Source organism: Salmo salar, chromosome 02 (assembly GCF_965601325.2).
Source record: "Salmo salar chromosome 02, fSalSal1, whole genome shotgun sequence".
In the NCBI taxonomy this organism is placed as follows: Eukaryota; Metazoa; Chordata; class Actinopteri; order Salmoniformes; family Salmonidae; genus Salmo; species Salmo salar.
The window spans coordinates 1,457,501-1,480,000 of record NC_138292.1 but is presented as its reverse complement, the minus strand read 5'-3'; the positions used below and the strand labels follow the sequence as shown (position 1 = coordinate 1,480,000).

At 46.1% G+C, this 22,500-nt stretch overlaps 1 protein-coding gene across 1 annotated transcript in view; it reads right to left on the bottom strand.

The window, feature by feature from the left end:
• Positions 1-22,500, bottom strand: part of LOC106592657 (CUB and sushi domain-containing protein 3) — a 369,408-nt gene that overhangs the window by 325,415 nt on the left and 21,493 nt on the right. Inside the window, 5 exon segments of the mRNA XM_082968525.1 lie at positions 3,593-3,781; positions 8,763-8,978; positions 11,219-11,335; positions 17,378-17,566; positions 20,846-21,033. Of these exon segments, the coding sequence (XP_082824651.1) occupies positions 3,593-3,781; positions 8,763-8,978; positions 11,219-11,335; positions 17,378-17,566; positions 20,846-21,033 (899 nt within the window).

The window sequence follows — 22,500 nt, the reverse complement described above, 5'->3', positions numbered from 1 at the left end:
AGAAATAGAGATACAGACTAGAGAGATACAGACTAGAGAGATACAGACTAGAGAGATACAGACTAGAGAGAAAGAGAGATACAGACTAGAGAGATATAGACTAGAGAGATACAGACTAGAGAGATACAGACTAGAGAGATATAGACTAGAGGGATACAGACTAGAGAGATACAGACTAGAGAGATACAGACTAGAGAGATACAGACTAGAGAGATACAGACTAGAGAGATATAGACTAGAGAGATATAGACTAGAGAGATACAGACTAGAGAGATACAGACTAGAGAGAAATAGAGATACAGACTAGAGAGATACAGACTAGAGAGAAAGAGAGATACAGACTAGAGAGATACAGACTAGAGAGATACAGACTAGAGAGATATAGACTAGAGGGATACAGACTAGAGAGATACAGACTAGAGAGATATAGACTAGAGAGATACAGACTAGAGAGATATAGACTAGAGAGATACAGACTAGAGAGATATAGACTAGAGGGATACAGACTAAAGAGATACAGACTAGAGAGATATAGACTAGAGAGATACAGACTAGAGAGATATAGACTAGAGAGATACAGACTAGAGAGATACAGACTAGAGAGAAAGAGAGATACAGACCAGAGAGATACAGACTAGAGAGACACAGACTAGAGAGATACAGACTAGAGAGATACAGACTAGAGAGATACAGACTAGAGATACAAGCAGGATCGAGGACACTGTCTGAGACCTTATACCTAGAGACTAGAGCGACTGAAGCAGGATCGAGGACACTGTCTGAGACCGTATACCTAGAGACTAGAGAGACTGAAGCAGGATCGAGGACACTGTCTGAGACCGTATACCTAGAGACTAGAGAGACTGAAGCAGGATCGAGGACACTCGTATACCTAGAGACTAGAGCGACTGAAGCAGGATCGAGGACACTGTCTGAGACCGTATACCTAGAGACTAGAGAGACTGAAGCAGGATCGAGGACACTGTCTGAGACCGTATACCTAGAGACTAGAGAGACTGAAGCAGGATCGAGGACACGTACACCTAGAGACTAGAGCGACTGAAGCAGGATCGAGGACACTGTCTGAGACCGTATACCTAGAGACTAGAGAGACTGAAGCAGGATCGAGGACACTGTCTGAGACCGTATACCTAGAGACTAGAGAGACTGAAGCAGGATCGAGGACACTGTCTGAGACCGTATACCTAGAGACAAGAGACACTGAAGCAGGATCGAGGACTCTGTCTGAGACCGTATACCTAGAGACTAGAGAGACTGAAGCAGGATCGAGGACACTGTCCGAGACCATATACCTAGAGACTAGAGAGACTGAAGCAGGATCGAGGACACTGTCTGAGACCGTATACCTAGAGACTAGAGAGACTGAAGCAGGATCGAGGACACTGTCTGAGACCGTATACCTAGAGACTAGAGAGACTGAAGCAGGATCGAGGACACTCGTATACCTAGAGACTAGAGCGACTGAAGCAGGATCGAGGACACTGTCTGAGACCGTATACCTAGAGACTAGAGAGACTGAAGCAGGATCGAGGACACTGTCTGAGGCCGTATACCTAGAGACTAGAGAGACTGAAGCAGGATCGAGGACACTGTCCGAGACCGTATACCTAGAGACTAGAGAGACTGAAGCAGGATCGAGGACACTGTCCGAGACCGTATACCTAGAGACTAGAGCGACTGAAGCAGGATCGAGGACACTGTCCGAGACCGTATACCTAGAGACTAGAGAGACTGAAGCAGGATCGAGGACACTGTCTGAGACCGTATACCTAGAGACAAGAGAGACTGAAGCAGGATCGAGGACACTGTCTGAGACCGTAAACCTAGAGACTAGAGAGACTGAAGCAGGATAGAGGACACTGTCCGAGACCTTATACCTAGAGACTAGAGAGACTGAAGCAGGATCGAGGACACTGTTTGAGACCGTATACCTAGAGACTAGAGAGACTGAAGCAGGATCGAGGACACTGTCTGAGACCGTATACCTAGAGACTAGAGAGACTGAAGCAGGATCGAGGACACTCGTATACCTAGAGACTAGAGCGACTGAAGCAGGATCGAGGACACTGTCTGAGACCGTATACCTAGAGACTAGAGAGACTGAAGCAGGATCGAGGACACTGTCTGAGGCCGTATACCTAGAGACTAGAGAGACTGAAGCAGGATCGAGGACACTGTCCGACACCGTATACCTAGAGACTAGAGAGACTGAAGCAGGATCGAGGACACTGTCCGAGACCGTATACCTAGAGACTAGAGCGACTGAAGCAGGATAGAGGACACTGTCTGAGACCGTATACCTAGAGACTAGAGAGACTGAAGCAGGATCGAGGACAATGTCTGAGACCGTATACCTAGAGACTAGAGAGACTGAAGCAGGATCGAGGACACTGTCTGAGACCGTATACCTAGAGACTAGAGAGACTGAAGCAGGATCGAGGACACTGTCTGAGACCGTATACCTAGAGACAAGAGAGACTGAAGCAGGATCGAGGACACTGTCTGAGACCGTAAACCTAGAGACTAGAGAGACTGAAGCAGGATAGAGGACACTGTCCGAGACCTTACACCTAGAGACTAGAGAGACTGAAGCAGGATCGAGGACACTGTCTGAGACCGTATACCTAGAGACTAGAGAGACTGAAGCAGGATCGAGGACACTGTCTGAGACCGTATACCTAGAGACTAGAGAGACTGAAGCAGGATCGAGGACACTGTCTGAGACCGTATACCTAGAGACTAGAGAGACTGAAGCAGGATCGAGGACACTGTCTGAGACCGTATACCTAGAGACTAGAGAGACTGAAGCAGGATCGAGGACACTGTCTGAGACCGTATACCTAGAGACTAGAGAGACTGAAGCAGGATCGCGGACACTGTCTGAGACCGTATACCTAGAGACTAGAGAGACTGAAGCAGGATCGAGGACCCTGTCTGAGACCGTATACCTAGAGACTAGAGAGACTGAAACAGGATCGAGGACCCTGTCTGAGACCGTATACCTAGAGACTAGAGAGACTGAAGAAGGATCGAGGACACTGTCTGAGACCGTATACCTAGAGACTAGAGAGACTGAAGCAGGATCGAGGACACTGTCTGAGACCGTATACCTAGAGACTAGAGAGACTGAAGCAGGATCGAGGACACTGTCTGAGACCGTATACCTAGAGACTAGAGAGACTGAAGCAGGATCGAGGACACTGTCTGAGACCGTATACCTCGAGACTAGAGAGACTGAAGCAGGATCGAGGACACTGTCTGAGACCGTATACCTAGAGACTAGAGAGACTGAAGCAGGATCGAGGACCCTGTCTGAGACCGTATACCTAGAGACTAGAGAGACTGAAGCAGGATCGAGGACCCTGTCTGAGACCGTATACCTAGAGACTGAAGCAGGATCGAGGACCCTGTCTGAGACCGTATACCTAGAGCCATATACAGAATACAGTAGCTATCCATTCCTCCTGTTGTCCACCTTTCTCCTCTGCTATAAATAGACACTTGTATATACATTGTCCTATGCACAGTCCACACAGAGCCAAAAAGCAAATGAAAGCAGCTGGCCACGTACCCACACACCTTGGCAGAGGGGCACTCCACATGCGGCGTCCGCCTCCCAGGCACCAGATCTCCCTCGCCCCCTTCAGGCGATAGCCCGTATTGCAGGAGAAAACCAGCGAGTCTCCGATGCCAAAGCTGATGCCTGTGTGCCAGCCAAACCTGGGGGTCCCGGGGTCCTCGCACGGCTCCAGATTATACTCTAAGGAAACAACCAAACAACACAGGGTCTTTCTCAACAACAACAACAAGAAGTCATCTTTCCTTGATTCATCACATCCTCTCTCCTTGAATTCCTTCTCTAAAACACATTGGAGAAGGAAGTCTGAGCTGAGGAGACCACGGATCTCCTCCTCCAATGCAGTTTGGGGTCCCGAGGAGAGAGGAAGCGAGGAAAGATGAATTAGGAAAGAGGGGAAGTCATTTGGGGGGGTTAATAACAAGGAACAACATGGTGAAAGGAAGGGAAAGGGAAAAGTGGGAAACCCATAAGGACATCGCTCGTTCAACTCTGCTGAACAAAAGCTCTGACGCTGGTCGCTACATTACCTAAACCAGTCAATCTAATCAAAGGTTAATAAAAGGTAGTGGGCAGGAATTATAAGCAGGACAATCTATAGATGATAATTACAGTATGCACACAGAACACACTCTTGGGGTAAGACCATGAATAGTCATGAGTTGCTGCACCAAGTTACTCTTCCCTCTCTGATGAGCAGGAGGCAAACATTTAGCCAGGCTGTTTCAATAGCAGAAGTTAGTCCCATTAACTCTGATAGAGAAGAAGTTAGTACCATCTAATCTGTATCTCTGTATCTCTCTAGTCACTATCTCTCTATCTCTCTAGTCTGTATCTCTCTAGTCTGTATCTCTCTAGTCTGTATCTCTCTAGTCTCTATCTCTCAAGTCTCTATCTCTCAAGTCTCTATCTCTCAAGTCTGTATATCAATAGTCTGTATCTCTCTATCTCTATCCCTCTAGTCTGTATCTCGCTATCTCTCTAGTCTGCATCTCTCTAGTCTCTATCTCTCTATCACTAGTCTCTATCACTAAAGTCTCTCTAGTCTCTATCTCTCTAGTCTGTATCTCTCTAGTCTGTATCTCTCTAGTCTCCATCTCTCTAGTCTGTATCTCTCTAGTCTCTATCTTAGTCTGTATACCACTAGCCTGTATCTCTCTATCTCTGTAGTCTGTATCTCTGTAGTCTGTATCTCTCTAGTCGTAATATCTCCAGTCCCATTAACTCTGATAGAACAGAAGTTAGTCCCATTAACTCTGATAGAACAGAAGTTAGTCCCATTAACTCTGATAGAACAGAAGTTAGTCCCATTAACTCTGATAGAACAGAAGTTAGTCCCATTAACTCTGATAAAGCAGAAGTTAGTCCCATTAACTCTGATAGAACAGAAGTTAGTCCCATTAACTCTGATAGAGCAGAAGTTAGTCCCATTAACTCTGATAAAGCAGAAGTTAGTCCCATTAACTCTGATTAAACAGAAGTTAGTCCCATTAACTCTGATAGAGCAGAAGTTAGTCCCATTAACTCTGATAAAGCAGAAGTTAGTCCCATTAACTCTCTTAAAGCAGAAGTTAGTCCCATTAACTCTGATAGAGCAGAAGTTAGTCCCATTAACTCTCTTAAAGCAGAAGTTAGTCCCATTAACTCTGATAAAGCAGAAGTTAGTCCCATTCACTCTGATAAAGCAGAAGTTAGTCCCATTCACTCTGATAAAGCAGAAGTTAGTCCCATTAACTCTGATAGAGCAGAAGTTAGTCCCATTAACTCTGGATATTATAGGTGAATGCACCAATTTGTAAGTCGCTCTGGATAAGAGCGTCTGCTAAATGACTAAAATGTAAAATGTAAAGTTAGTCCCATTCACTCTGATAAAGCAGAAGTTATTCCCATTAACTCTGATAGAACATAAGTTAGTCCCATTAACTCTGATAGAGCAGAAATTAGTCCCATTCACTCTGATAAAGCAGAAGTTAGTCCCATTAACTCTGATAGAACATAAGTTAGTCCCATTAACTCTGATAAAGCAGAAGTTAGTCCCATTCACTCTGATAAAGCAGAAGTTAGTCCCATTCACTCTGATAAAGCAGAAGTTAGTCCCATTCACTCTGATAGAGCAGAAGTTAGTCTCATTAACTCTGATAGAGCAGAAGTTAGTTCCTTTCACTCTGACAAAGCAGCAGTTAGTCCTATAAACTCTGATAGAGCAGAAGTTAGTCCCATTAACTCTGATAAAGCAGAAGTTAGTCCCATTCACTGATAGAACATAAGTTAGTCCCATTCACTCTGATAGAACATAAGTTAGTCCCATTCACTCTGATAAAGCAGAAGTTAGTCCCATTCACTCTGATAAAGCAGAAGTTAGTCCCATTAACTCTGATAGAACAGAAGTTAGTCCCATTAACTCTGATAGAACAGAAGTTAGTCCCATTAACTCTGATAGAACAGAAGTTAGTCCCATTCACTCTGATAAAGCAGAAGTTAGTCCCATTAACTCTGATAGAACAGAAGTTAGTCCCATTAACTCTGATAGAACAGAAGTTAGTCCCATTAACGCTGATAGAACAGAAGTTAGTCCCATTCACTCTGATAAAGCAGAAGTTAGTCCCATTCACTCTGACAGACCAACAGACAGACTACAGTCCTCTCCTCAGGATATTCCCCAGGACAGCCTGCTTGATGGTTGCATTGAAAATGCCCCCCTATTCCCTATGTAGTGCACTACTTTTCAGCAGAGCCCTATGGGCCGTGAGGTAGTGCACTACATAGGGAATAGGGTGCCATTTGGGTCATTAGCAGTCATCTCCTCAGGAGATTCACCTGGACAGCCTTCATGATGGGCGCATCCCAAATTACACCCTGTTCCCTGCCCACTGGGCTCAGACAACAATTCAACATCTAGTCCACGTTGGTTCAACTCAATTTCATTGAAATGATGTGGAAACAACGTTAATTTAACAAGTGTGTGACCACATCCCCTATTGACCCTGGTCTAATGTAGTGGACCACATCCCCTATTGACCCTGGTCTAATGTAGTGGACCACATCCCCTATTGACCCTGGTCTAATATAGTGGAACACATCCCCTATTGACCCTGGTCTAATGTAGTGGACCACATCCCCTATTGACCCTGGTATAATGTAGTGGACCACATCCCCTATTGACCCTGGTCTAATGTAGTGGAACACATCCCCTATTGACCCTGGTCTAATGTAGTGGACCACATCCCCTATTGACCCTGGTCTAATATAGTGGACCACATCCCCTATTGACCCTGGTATAATGTAGTGGACCACATCCCCTATTGACCCTGGTCTAATGTAGTGGACCACATCCCCTATTGACCCTGGTCTAATGTAGTGGACCACATCCCCTATTGACCCTGGTCTAATGTAGTGGACCACATCACCTATTGACCCTGGTCTAATGTAGTGGAACACATCCCCTATTGACCCTGGTCTAATGTAGTGGACCACATCCCCTATTGACCTTGGTCTAATGTAGTGGACCACATCCCCTATTGACCCTGGTCTAATGTAGTGGAACACATCCCCTATTGACCCTGGTCTAATGTAGTGGACCACATCCCCTATTGACCCTGGTATAATGTAGTGGACCACATCCCCTATTGACCCTGGTCTAATGTAGTGGACCACATCCCCTATTGACCCTGGTCTAATGTAGCGGACCACATCCCCTATTGACCCTGGTCTAATGTAGTGGAACACATCCCCTATTGACCCTGGTCTAATGTAGTGGACCACATCCCCTATTGACCCTGGTCTAATGTAGTGGACCACATCCCCTATTGACCCTGGTCTAATGTAGTGGACCACATCCCCTATTGACCCTGGTATAATGTAGTGGACCACATCCCCTATTGACCCTGGTCTAATGTAGTGGAACACATCCCCTATTGACCCTGGTCTAAAGTAGTGGACCACATCACCTATTGACCCTGGTCTAATGTAGTGGAACACATCCCCTATTGACCCTGGTCTAATGTAGTGGACCACATCCCCTATCGACCCTGGTCTAATGTAGTGGACCACATCCCCTATTGACCCTGGTCTAATGTAGTGGACCACATCCCCTATTGACCCTGGTCTAATGTAGTGGACCACATCCCCTATTGACACTGGTCTAATGTGGTGGACCACATCCCCTATTGACCTTGGTCTAATGTAGTGGACCACATCCCCTATTGACCCTGGTCTAATGTAGTGGACCACATCCCCTATTGACCCTGGTCTAATGTAGTGGAACACATCCCCTATTGACCCTGGTCTAATGTAGTGGAACACATCCCCTATTGACCCTGGTCTAATATAGTGGACCACATCCCCTATTGACCCTGGTATAATGTAGTGGACCACATCCCCTATTGACCCTGGTCTAATGTAGTGGAACACATCCCCTATTGACCCTGGTCTAATGTAGTGGACCACATCCCCTATTGACCCTGGTCTAAAGTAGTGGACCACATCCCCTATTGACCCTGGTCTAATGTAGTGGACCACATATGGAACAAGGTAACATTTGGGATGCACCCCATCTCTGACAGGCTCCTTGTACTTGACCTTGGTTTACAATATTGATCCATCCTGAATCATCAGTCTCAGAGCTTCAGTCCAGCCTTAAGCCTGCTCTAGCCCTCACTGATAAATGGCTCTCCCTTCAGTACATGTTACTCTATGTGCTTTACCAAGATCTTAACTCTTCTGATCTCATCACTGAATGAATGTAGGAACTCTCAATCACTCTCTCTCTCTCTCTCTCTCTAACTCTCTCTCTCTCTCTAACTCTCTCTCTCTAACTCTCTCTCTCTAACTCTTGCTTTCCCTTCACCCCTCCCTATCCTCCCTCCCTCCCTCCCTCCCTCCCTCCCTCCCTCCCTCCCTCCATCTCTCTCTCTCTCTAACTCTCTCTAACTCTCTCTAACTCTCTCTCTCTCTCTCTCGCTTTCCCTTCACCCCTCCCTCCCTCCCTCCCCTCCCCCTATCTCTCTCTCTCTCTAACTCTCTCTAACTCTCTCTAACTCTCTCTCTCTATCTCTCGCTTTCCCTTCACCCCTCCCTCCCTCCCTCCCTCCCTCCCTCCCTCCCTCCCTTCCTCTCTCTATCCTTCTCCCTTCCTCCCCTCCCCTATCTCTCTCTCCTCTCTTACCTGAGAAAGAGATGTTGAATCCTTGAAAGGAAATAGAGAAGTCTGAGATGAAGCGAAGCTGAGCCTTGTAGTTCCCGTAGAGGCCTGCGTTGATGGGCGCTGGGAGCTCGGAGCCGGTGAGGCGAGCTAAAGGCACGACGAAGCTGCCGTTCTCAGTGATCAGAAGGTAGTCGTGGTGATCTTCCAAGTGGAAGGAATGGAACATGAACTGGACCCCTGAACAGAGCAGAACAGAGAGAAGAAGAAGAAAAATCAGATCATCAGATTGGGATGGCATTAACATTTCTGACTTTTAAAGCTCTTCGAATGGTGAAATCTGATACAACAGATTTAGGCAGGTCGCCTACTGGTTAGAGCGGAGGGATGGCAGGGTAGCCTAGTGGTTAGAGTGGAGGGACGGTAGAGTAGCCTAGTGGTTAGAGTGGAGGGATGGCAGGGTAGCCTAGTGGTTAGAGTGGAGGGACGGTAGAGTAGCCTAGTGGTTAGAGCGGAGGGATGGCAGGGTAGCCTAGTGGTTAGAGTGGAGGGACGGTAGAGTAGCCTAGTGGTTAGAGTGGAGGGACGGTAGAGTAGCCTAGTGGTTAGAGTGGAGGGATGGCAGGGTAGCCTAGTGGTTAGAGTGGAGGGATGGCAGGTAGCCTAGTGGTTAGAGCGGAGGGACGGTAGAGTAGTCTAGTGGTTAGAGTGGAGGGACGGCAGGGTAGCCTAGTGGTTAGAGCGGAGGGATGGCAGGGTAGCCTAGTGGTTAGAGTGGAGGGATGGCAGGTAGCCTAGTGGTTAGAGCGGAGGGACGGTAGAGTAGCCTAGTGGTTAGAGTGGAGGGACGGTAGAGTAGCCTAGTGGTTAGAGTGGAGGGATGGCAGGTAGCCTAGTGGTTAGAGTGGAGGGACGGTAGAGTAGCCTAGTGGTTAGAGTGGAGGGATGGCAGGTAGCCTAGTTGTTAGAGTGGAGGGATGGCAGGTAGCCTAGTGGTTAAAGTGGAGGGACGGCAGGTAGCCTAGTGGTTAGAGTGGAGGGACGGCAGGTAGCCTAGTGGTTAGAGCGGAGGGATGGCAGGGTAGCCTAGTGGTTAGAGTGGAGGGATGGCAGGTAGCCTAGTGGTTAGAGCGGAGGGATGGCAGGGTAGCCTAGTGGTTAGAGTGGAGGGATGGCAGGTAGCCTAGTGGTTAGAGTGGAGGGACGGTAGAGTAGCCTAGTGGTTAGAGTGGAGGGATGGCAGGTAGCCTAGTGGTTAGAGTGGAGGGACGGTAGAGTAGCCTAGTGGTTAGAGTGGAGGGATGGCAGGTAGCCTAGTGGTTAGAGTGGAGTGACGGCAGGTAGCCTAGTGGTTAGAGTGGAGGGACGGCAGGTAGCCTAGTGGTTAGAGTGGAGGGACGGCAGGTAGCCTAGTGGTTAGAGTGGAGGGACGGCAGGTAGCCTAGTGGTTAGAGTGGAGGGATGGCAGGTAGCCTAGTGGTTAGAGTGGAAGGATGGCAGGGTAGCCTAGTGGTTAGAGTGGAGGGACGGTAGAGTAGCCTAGTGGTTAGAGTGGAGGGATGGCAGGTAGCCTAGTGGTTAGAGTGGAGGGATGGCAGGTAGCCTAGTGGTTAGAGTGGAGGGATGGCAGGGTAGCCTAGTGGTTAGAGTGGAGGGACGGTAGAGTAGCCTAGTGGTTAGAGTGGAGGGATGGCAGAGTAGCCTAGTGGTTAGAGTGGAGGGATGGCAGGTAGCCTAGCGGTTAGAGTGGAGGGACGGCAGGTAGCCTAGTGGTTAGAGTGGAGGGACGGTAGAGTAGCCTAGTGGTTAGAATGGAGGGACGGCAGGTAGCCTAGTGGTTAGAGTGGAGGGGCGGCAGGTAGCCTAGTGGTTAGAGTGGAGGGACGGCAGGTAAACTAATGGTTAGAGTGGAGGGATGGCAGGGTAGCCTAGTGGCTAGAGTGGAGGGACGGTAGAGTAGCCTAGTGGTTAGAGTGGAGGGACGGCAGGTAGCCTAGTGGTTAGAGTGGAGGGACGGTAGAGTAGCCTAGTGGTTAGAGTGGAGGGACGACAGGTAGCCTAGTGGTTAGAGTGGAGGGACGGTAGAGTAGCCTAGTGGTTAGAGTGGAGGGACGGCAGGTAGCCTAGTGGTTAGAGTGGAGGGACGGCAGGTAGCCTAGTGGTTAGAGTGGAGGGACGGTAGAGTAGCCTAGTGGTTAGAGCGTTGGGCCAGGAACTGAATGGTTGCTAGATCGAATCCCCGAGCTGACAAGGTAAAAATCAGTCGTTCTGCTCCTGAACACAGCAGTTAACCCACTGTTCCTAGGCTGTCATTATAAATAAGAATTTGTTGTTAACTGACTTGCCTAGTTAAATAAAATAAAAATGTAAATTTTAATAGAGGCATACACGTAACACTGTCACACTTGTCATAGTTCTGTAGGTCCATTTGTATAAAAAAGGGCTTTGAGTAAAGGACCGGATATTCTTTACTTTCTTACCTTTCCCGTGTCCGACCTCTACCGTCCAGGTGCAGTTTAGAGAGTTAGGGTAGAGTTCTGGATATCCAGGAGACAGAATGATACCACCAGGTCCTCTCACGTCCCCACCGCACGATGCTGGAGAATGACGAGAGACAATTATGCTAATTGACAATGCTAATGCTAGCCTGATGCTAATACACAATACAAATGCTAGCCTGGTGCTAAATACACAATGCTAATGCTAGCCTGATGCTAATACACAATGCTAATGCTAGCCTGACGCTAATATACTATGCTAATGCTAGCCTGATGCTAATACACAATGCTAATGCAAGCCTGACGCTAATATACAATGCTAATGCTAGCCTGATGCTAATACACAATGCTAATACTAGTCAACTTAATGCTATGATCCTTCTCATGCTCCACTATTGACATACATCATCTATAATATATGGAATTTAGCGAACACTGTTATCCAACATTTTTTTTGTATGGTTGGTCAACAGGAATCAAACCCACATTTGTATGGTTGGTCAACAGGAATCAAACCCACTTTTGTATGGTTGGTCAACAGGAATCAAACCCACTTTTGTATGGTTGGTCAACAGGAATCAAACCCACTTTTGTATGGTTGGTCAACAGGAATCAAACCCACTTTTGTATGGCTGGTCAACAGGAATCAAACCCACTTTTGTATGGTTGGTCAACAGGAATCAAACCCACTTTTGTATGGCTGGTCAACAGGAATCAAACCCACTTTTGTATGGCTGGTCAACAGGAATCAAACCCACTTTTGTATGGTTGGTCAACAGGAATCAAACCCACTTTTGTATGGTTGGTCAACAGGAATCAAACCCACTTTTGTATGGTTGGTCAACAGGAATCAAACCCACAACCCTTAGTGTTGTAAGCACCATGCTCTACAAAATGAGCTACACATTTTGCATGTCTTCCTTAGTGACATCATCAATATGATCCTGTGCGTGTCTTCCTTAGTGACATCATCAATATGATCCTGTGCGTGTCTTCCTTAGTGACATCATCAATATGATCCTGTGCATGTCTTCCTTAGTGACATCATCTACTGCTGAGCTCTTTATCTCCCCACAGCAAAGTTAATGAGATAAAGTCTCCTCTCAATGGCGACTGGGCCAAGGTGTTAATGTCAGAGCCAGTTGAAAGTTTATCCAGATTAATTAGCCATTGTTCACCAGCCACCAGCTTTCTACCGACTGTCATTGTATTGTTATCAGTGTAAAAGGTCATATGTTCTTTAAAGGACAATACTTGGCAAATATGACAATTTAAAATATATATATATTTTTTTAAATATGTTTTCTTTTCTTTTTTTGTTTTTGTAAACCCGGCCAGGCTGCTGGCATTATGCAGATGCCCTCCAGAAACACATCATCTGGCAGGCAAATATTTGAAGTTGAACTTGGTGGCTAGAGTACATGTTTTCTAAGTAATGAATGCCAATGAATGCCAGGCAGTGTTTTTGGAGGATGATAATGATGCCTGGAGCTGTACAGCTGCAGTCACTACCCTAGAGGCCTCAGCTCTATCCCAAATGGTAAGTGCACTACCCCTATGGGTCCTGCTTAAAAGTAGTGCACTACAGGGAAGGGAATAAGGGTGCCGTTTGCGATACACACCGAGTCTCTCCAGGCAAGCGACACTGAATCAAACCCTACCTCCTAAAATTATATCAAATATTTAATTAATGAGCCGAACTTACATAAAGTCATTAATAAGACATGAGCCTAGTGTTACTTGGCAAGGCTTGTGGGTTTGTGTCTGGCACACCTGGACTCAGGCAGGAGTACTGTATTGGCTGCCTTGATGTGCAGCTGTAGAGGGATATTAGAGAGACTCCACTAGTACATTTTACATTTTAGTCATTTAGCAGACGCTCTTATCCAGAGCGACTTACAATAGTGAATGGATACATTTCATACATACTAGTACATTAGTATATGAGTTCACCCTCAGTAACAACATCTATCCTTACCCCCTACACTCTCCACCCTCAGTAACATCTACCCTTACCCCCTACACTCTCCACCCTCAGTAACAACATCTACCCTTACCCCCATACACTCTCCACCCTCAGTAACATCTACCCTTACCCCCTACACTCTCCACCCTCAGTAACAACATCTACCCTTACCCCCTACACTCTCCACCCTCAGTAACATCTACCCTTACCCCCTACACTCTCCACCCTCAGTAACAACATCTACCCTTACCCCCTACACTCTCCACCCTCAGTAACAACATCTACCCTTACCCCCTACACTCTCCACCCTCAGTAACAACATCTACTCTTACCCCCTACACTCTCCACCCTCAGTAACATCTACCCTTACCCCCTACACTCCCCACCCTCAGTAACAACATCTACCCTTACCCCCTACACTCTCCACCCTCAGTAACAACATCTACCCTTACCCCCTACACTCTCCACCCTCAGTAACATCTACCCTTACCCCCTACACTCTCCACCCTCAGTAACAACATCTACCCTTACCCCCTACACTCTCCACCCTCAGTAACATCTACCCTTACCCCCTACACTCTCCACCCTCAGTAACAACATCTACCCTTACCCCCTACACTCTCCACCCTCAGTAACATCTACCTTTACCCCCTACACTCTCCACCCTCAGTAACATCTACCCTTACCCCCTACACTCTCCACCCTCAGTAACATCTACCCTTACCCCCTACACTCTCCACCCTCAGTAACATCTACCCTTACCCCCTACACTCTCCACCCTCAGTAACAACATCTACCCTTACCCCCTACACTCTCCACCCTCAGTAACATCTACCCTTACCCCCTACACTCTCCACCCTCAGTAACAGCATCTACCCTTACCCCCTACACTCTCCACCCTCAGTAGCAACATCTACCCGAACCCTCTACCATCCTACCCCCTAAACCCTACCATCCTAAGTCCTACCTCCTAACACCCTACCATCCTACCTCCTAACACCTTACCATCCTACCTCCTAACACCCTACCATCCTACCTCCTTTCCCCTAACACCCTACCATCCTACCTCCTAACACTTTACCATCCTACGTCTTAACACCCTACCATCCTACCTCCTAACCCCTTACCATCCTACCATCCTACCTCCTATCCGACCTACCATCCTACCCCTACCATCCTACCATCCTACCTCCTACCCCCTACCATCCTACCCCCTAACCCCCTAAACCCTACCATCCTACCATCCTACCTCCTATCCCCCTACATCCTACCTCCTAACCCCCTATCCCCCTACATCCTACCTCCTAACCCCCTAAACCCTACCATCCTACCCCCTAAACCCCTACCATCCTACCATCCTACCTCCTATCCCCTACCATCCTACCTCCTATCCCCCTACCATCCTACCCCCCTACCATCCTACCATCCTACCTCCTAACCCTCTACCATCCTAACTCCTAATCCCCTACCATCCTACCTCCTAACCCCCTAAACCCTACCATCCTACCTCCTAACCCCCTAAACCCTACCATCCTACCTCCTAATTCCCTACCATCCTACCTCCTAACCCCCTAAACCCTACCATCCTACCTCCTAACCCCCTAAACCCTACCATCCTACCTCCTTTCCCCTACCATCCTACCTCCTAACCCCCTACCATCCTACTGGAAGACTCTACTAACTAACTGTCTATTATATTGTCCCAGTAGAGAGGTGAGTGACTGGAAGACTCTGCCTCTATATCATGTACTATTTGATGTAAAGTGTAGCGGGCCTTATAGATAATACAGTATCACACTACAGTACAGTATAGCATGTGTTAGTACATCAAGCCCTATGACTCTACCCCCTGCCAACCTCCTCCCACCCTTTCTCTCTAGTACATCGTCCCTGTGCAGGTGTGGTGACTGGGACCATCTACCAAATACGCCACTGGAATATTTAAAAGTTCCTTGGTGCATTTCTGGAAAACAAGAAAAGTGACTGTTTATTAATTCAAGGACATAAGTATAGCATCAGCAGGAATAGTGCCAGGGTGTGACATTAAAATGGAATCCCTACCCAGTAGGTGTTGGGTGAACCGTATAAATATCCTTAAACCCTGGGCCCAGATCTGTATGTGCAGCAGATTGGTCTGAATATGGTTGTCATGCCATGCTGGAGAGAAGGTTACATGTTTGGCATTCAAAGGAACAAACACAGCAGAGAGGAGTTGGCTGGAGCACATCCAGATGGGACCAGGCTAGCTTCATTGAGATGACACATCCAGATGGGACCAGGCTAGCTTCATTGAGATGACACATCCAGATGGGACCAGGCTAGCTTCATTGAGATGACACATCCAGATGGGACCAGGCTAGCTTCATTGAGATGACACATCCAGATGGGACCAGGCTAGCTTCATTGAGATGACACATCCAGATGGGACCAGGCTAGCTTCATTGAGATGACACATCCAGATGGGACCAGGCTAGCTTCATTGAGATGACACATCCAGATGGGACCAGGCTAGCTTCATTGAGATGACACCATCCAGATGGGACCAGGCTAGCTTCATTGAGATGACATGTTAAGCTGATGATCTATTGGTGGCCTAGGGTGGTCTACCAGTTGAACTGCTGTGTACCAATACAGACCACTGCTAGGGTGGTGTACCAGTTGAACTGCTGTGTACCAATACAGACCACTGCTAGGGTGGTCTACCAGTTGAACTGCTGTGTACCAATACAGACCACTGCTAGGGTGGTGTACCAGTTGAACTGCTGTGTACCAATACAGACCACTGCTAGGGTGGTCTACCAGTTGAACTGCTGTGTACCAATACAGACCACTGCTAGGGTGGTCTACCAGTTGAACTGCTGTGTACCAATACAGACCACTGCTATTTCAGCACACTCTCTTCTCTTTCTCTATCCTATACAATAAACACAAATATGTAAGAAGTGGGGACGACAACTAAAATATTATTATCTCTTTAGTAATGTACCATCACATGTGAAAAGGTACGAGTTGATTGAACCATATGAATACCATTATATGAACCCTGTTCCCAGATCGGTCTGTTCTTCAGCTAACCATTCTGACAAAGGTGGCTAAAGCGGGAGTTGGCTGAAACGGGAGTTGGCTAAAGCGGGAGTTGGCTAAAGCGGGAGTTGGCTAAAGCGGGTGTTGGCTAAAGCGGGAGTTGGCTAAAGCGGGTGTTGGCTAAAGCGGGAGTTGGCTGAAACGGGAGTTGGCTAAAGCGGGAGTTGGCTAAAGCGGGAGTTGGCTAAAGCGGGTGTTGGCTAAAGCGGGAGTTGGCTAAAGCGGGAGTTGGCTAAAGCGGGAGTTGGCTAAAGTGAATACAGATTGCACCAGTATATCTTAATCTAGATTACACACGTTATGATCTAAACCCAGAGATTACACATATTATAATCTAAACCATATGTGGGCAGTGGGCAAGGCTATACATAATTGAGATGATAAATAAAGATTAATTATCTATTTAGTAACATACCATCCACTATAAATAACATAGCACCCTCACATCAATCTGGACCTTGAAGCCAGTTCTACAGTTTTTTTACCCGGGACTGATTTAGACCTGGGACACCAGGTGGGTGATTCCCCTCTGATCAGGGACTGATTTAGACCTGGGACACCAGGTGGGTGATTCCCCTCTGATCAGGGACTGATTTAGACCTGGGACACCAGGTGGGTGATTCCCCTCTGATCAGGGACTGATTTAGACAGGTGGGTGATTCCCCTCTAATCAGGGCCTGATTTAGACCTGGGACACCAGGTGGGTGATTCCCCTCTGATCAGGGACTGATTTAGACCTGGGACACCAGGTGGGTGATTCCCCTCTGATCAGGGACTGATTTAGACCTGGGACACCAGGTGGGTGATTCCCCTCTGATCAGGGACTGATTTAGACCTGGGACACCAGGTGGGTGATTCCCCTCTGATCAGGGACTGATTTAGACCTGGGACACCAGGTGGGTGATTCCCCTCTGATCAGGGACTGATTTAGACCTGGGACACGAGGTGGGTGATTTCCCTCTGATCAGGGACTGATTTAAACCTGGGACACCAGGTGGGTGATATTAATTATTAGGTACAACATAAAAGCAGCAGTTGTCCGGACCTTGTAGGTTCAGATTGTAATCCCCCTGTTATAGAGGCTAACATACCATCACATGTGGGCAGAGGATGACTCCACCAGTGGTTCGTCTCACAGACCAGTGGTTCCTCATGACTGAGCCTGTATCCCTGGTCACACTGGAACGACACTGTGGACCCGATGGCCAGGTCATGGCCGTACCGCACGCCGTTCACCGGGATCCCAGGGTCCATGCATGATGATGTGTCCAACGTCACAACTGGTAGGAGCCAAGGTAAAATAAATTATTATTTATACATTAGGGCCTGTTCAAGTTAACGTGTTAATAACGCCTTAACTTTAGCATTTATTTTTTAACACCGTACATTGTTTTAAACATTTTTTGAGGAGGGGGGCGCATTTAATCGCATCTCCATAATTTTTTTTCACCCAAAAGGTATCTGTTTCCTCATGGACCGTTTTGAGCGTAACACACAACGTGCTCTGGGCTCTGCTGTGCTCTTGGTATCAGCTCAGTTGGCAGCGAGCAGCTGAAGATCCAGTCGGTCTCTCTTGTGGTGCTAAAAACATCTGCAGCTTTGAGCTACACATTTTAAGGAAAAACTTACAGAAAAGTTCAACTATAAACACATTCCCAGGCGTTTCTTTAGATTACAGCTAAAAAAAAAAACATAATTTGCGCAGAAGTAGCTAGCTATTTATGCTAATGTTAGCTAGCTAGCTAATTAACTAATCAAATGAGAATGTTTTGAATGCCAACTCTAATTTCCACATTGATTTTAATCTGAACAGAACTTCCATTCCATTTAGCTATTGTCTTTGTTGTAGTTCTCAGGTCAAAATATTTAAAGGGGCAGTGCAGTTAAAAATATTTGTTTTTTTATATATTTTTTTTATTGAAGTTTTTTTTTAATTACATCAATGTAAGTACAACATTTTTACCATATCCCAACCACCCTCCCTCCCTCCCTCCCTCCCTCCCTTCCTCCTCTACATAACACATCCACTCCCCAAACCCTCCCTACCTCTCCTCCATACCTCAGTCCACTCACCCCAACCACCTCCCAACCACCCACCCCAATCACCTCATATACCCAACCCACCCCACACCCTCCCTGATTTGACTGTTTTTTTAAATTATACTTCCACCCTATGAGGTCAAAATAATACTTGGAAATTGCGAAAATTATGATAATTCCCTTTTTGAGTAGGAGCTGTTTGAATAAAATGTGTTGGAATTTCAAGCTGTTCAGGTGGGTTAGGCCTACTTTATGATGTCATAAGGAGAGCTCTTTATAATAGACCAATGGCTGTTCATCTGGGTAAGGGGGTGGGCTCTAGAACATCCTTATCAGCCAATCAGGGCTGTGTATGTAAATATCTTCACATTTGTTTCCTGATGCTCACATGATCAGAGTGAGCATTTTTCAAGGCCACAGGAGGCTGAGGAAAATAAATGATCAAAAATATATGTTGGAGTTACGTTCATGAAATAAACACACAGTGATGATTTATTTTAAAAAAGACTGCATGAGGGCTTCAAGCAAATTATACCAATTCTAGTAGTAGCAGTTTGTGACTAATTCATGTTAATTAGCCTAGGCTAGCTCTAACAGTTGTATGATATTTCATATCTGGCTGGTCAGGCTAGCTCTAACAGCTGTATGATATTTCATATCTGGCTGATCAGCCTTGGCTAGATCTAACAGCTGTATGATATTTAATATCTGGCTGATCAGCCTGGGCTAGATCTAACAGCTGTATGATATTTCATATCTGGCTGATCAGCCTGGGCTAGATCTAACAGCTGTATTATATTTCATATCTGGCTGATCAGCCTTGGCTAGATCTAACAGCTGTATGATATTTCATATCTGGCTGATCTGTTGTTTATTTAGTGTTTTCTTCCCATATCATTTAAAATATACAGCATTATACCTACAACTCAATGGAATGTGTTTTAAATATAAAGGGATTTTGGCAATGATGATTTTATCTACTTCCCCAGAGTTTTTTTTTTCTTCTATTGTGTTATTAACTGTGTGTTTGTTTATTCCATGTGTAACTCTGTGTTGTTGTTTGTGTCGCACTACTTTGCTTTATCTTGGCCAGGTCGCAGTTGTAAATGAGAACTTGTTCTCAACTGGCCTACCTTGTTAAATAAAGGTGAAATTAAAAAAAAATGCTAATAAAAAGAATCAGATGAACTTGTGAATACCATTGTTATGTCTCTTTGTCCAGTATGAAGGAAATTAGAGGTAGTTTCGCAAGCCAATGCTAACTAGCATTAGCACAATGACAAAAAGTCTATGGGTATCTGCTAGCATGCTGGTTCTTTCCTCAGGCGTTATTGTTTCATGTCCTTACGCTACTCGTGTTTATTGTTTTGTTCCTAGTTTGTTTATTTATTAAATTCACTCCCTGTACTTGCTTCTCGTTTATTAGTGTACACGTTACAATAGCAGTGTGTTGAGCTAACTAGGGTTCCCACAGATAATTTTATGGTAGAGAAAATGTCACTCATTCTGTTCATTTTAGCAGCTGAAATGCTTTCCAGAGCAAGTACAGGAAGTCAGTTTATTCTACAGGAAGTCAGGAAGTCAGTTTATTATACAGGAAGTCAGGAAGTCAGTTTATTCTACAGGAAGTCAGGAAATCAGTTTATTCTACAGGAAGTCAGGAAGTCAGTTTATTCTACAGGAAGTCAGGAAATCAGTTTATTCTACAGGAAGTCATGAAGTCAGTTTATTCTACAGGAAGTCAGGAAATCAGTTTATTCTACAGGAAGTCAGGAAATCATTTTATTCTACAGGAAGTCAGGAAGTCAGTTTATTCTACAGGAAGTCAGGAAGTCAGTTTATTCTACAGGAAGTCAGGAAATCAGTTTATTCTACAGGAAGTCAGGAAGTCAGTTTATTATACAGGAAGTCAGGAAGTCAGTTTATTCTACAGGAAGTCAGGAAATCAGTTTATTCTACAGGAAGTCAGGAAGTCAGTTTATTCTACAGGAAGTCAGGAAATCAGTTTATTCTACAGGAAGTCAGGAAGTCAGTTTATTATACAGGAAGTCAGGAAGTCAGTTTATTCTACAGGAAGTCAGGAAATCAGTTTATTCTACAGGAAGTCAGGAAGTCAGTTTATTCTACAGGAAGTCGAGGAAATCAGTTTATTCTGCACTCTACGACGACACAGATATAACTCAGTCTACCTGCTGTACATCATAAGTCGGGCCCGTCGTGGCCCTTACTAATCAGAGCTGTGTGTGTGATTGCTGCTTGATTAGAATGAATCAAGTCCAGTCTCATAGGGTCTCATTAAGAGTTGAGACAAGTCTGTACATCCACAACTCAGACTTTCACATAAATCATTCATTGAAATTCAATAAAACTCTCAAGATAAAGGGTTTGGAAATAGAGCTTGTTTTTGTCTCAACTTATTTTCATTAATTGATATCAATGGGAGACTTGTACCATATATGTGTTTGTCAGAACACCAGTCATAACGGCCACAAAAAAAAAACATATTGTTATTATCTCACTCTCGTAGAAGATCTTGAAGCCGCTGTTGGATCTGCTGTTGTCGGTGGTGAAGAGGAGGTAGATGAAGTTACTACTGCTGAACAGGAACTGGGGGACCTGGGTCCCGTTGAACGAGCCAATCAGAGGCGAGAGCAGGTTGGGACCATCATGCACCTCCAGGAAGTCATAGCTGAGCTCCGTCTGGAACCTGACACACAGGGAAAGAGAACAGATGGAAGGGAAGAGAAGGGAGAGGAGAAAGGGAAGGAAAGGGATAAGGAGAGAGGAAAGGGAAGAGGAGAGACAAGGAGAGAGGAAGGGAAGAGGAGAGACAAGGAGAGAAGAGAAGAAGAGAGGAGAGGAGAAAGAGAAGTGAAGATGAGAGGAAAAGAGGAGAGGAAGAGAGGAAGAGAGGAAGAGAGGAGAGGAGGAGAGGAGGAGAGGAAGAGAGGAAGAGAGGAAGAGAGGAGAGGAGAGGAGAGGAGAGGAGAGGAGAGGAGAGGAGAGGAGAGGAGAGGAGAGGAGAGGAGAGGAGAGGAGAGGAGAGGAGAGGAGAGGAGAGGAGAGGAGAGGAGAGGAGAGGAGAGGAGGAGGGAGGTGGAGAGAAGAGGAAAAGGAGGATGAGAAGGTACAGGTATCATGGTTTGTCTGCAGGTATAAGTCTGATTTGTCGGTTTGAAACCGTAAGCAGTTAATTCTTTCTTTCATTAATTAATTAATTAATTCATTACTTAATTAATTCCTACACCCATCCACCCATCCATCCATCCATCCACCCCTCTTATGTCCGTTGTCCATCCACCTACCCACCCATCCATCCTGACCAGAAATGCTTCACACAGCAATTGCTTCCAATCATTTTTCACCATTTTTTAATTTTTTTAATTGAACCTTTATTTAATTAGTCAATTTAATTTCACAGGGCATATATCTGCTTTGGCCCTCCAGTCCTCTACAGTATAAAACAGACGACATCAGCCAGCCCAGAGCTCTACATCCCTCCAGTCCTCTACAGTATAAAACAGACGACATCAGCCAGCCCAGAGCTCTACATCCCTCCAGTCCTCTACAGTATAAAACAGACGACATCAGCCAGCCCAGAGCTCTACATCCCTCCAGTCCTCTACAGTATAAAACAGACAACATCAGCCAGCCCAGAGCTCTTACATCCCTCCAGTCCTCTACAGTATAAAACAGACGACATCAGCCAGCCCAGAGCTCTACATCCCTCCAGTCCTCTACAGTATAAAACAGACGACATCAGCCAGCCCAGAGCTCTACATCCCTCCAGTCCTCTACAGTATAAAACAGACGACATCAGCCAGCCCAGAGCTCTTACATCCCTCCAGTCCTCTACAGTATAAAACAGGCGACATCAGCCAGCCCAGAGCTCTTACATCCCTCCAGTCCTCTACAGTATAAAACAGGCGACATCAGCCAGCCCAGAGCTCTTACATCCCTCCAGTCCTCTACAGTATAAAACAGGCGACATCAGCCAGCCCAGAGCTCTATATCCCTCCAGTCCTCTACAGTATAAAACAGACGACATCAGCCAGCCCAGAGCTCTTACATCCCTCCAGTCCTCTACAGTATAAAACAGGCGACATCAGCCAGCCCAGAGCTCTTACATCAATAACATTTTAAACAGTCTTCAGCCTACTGAGAGAAACACAAT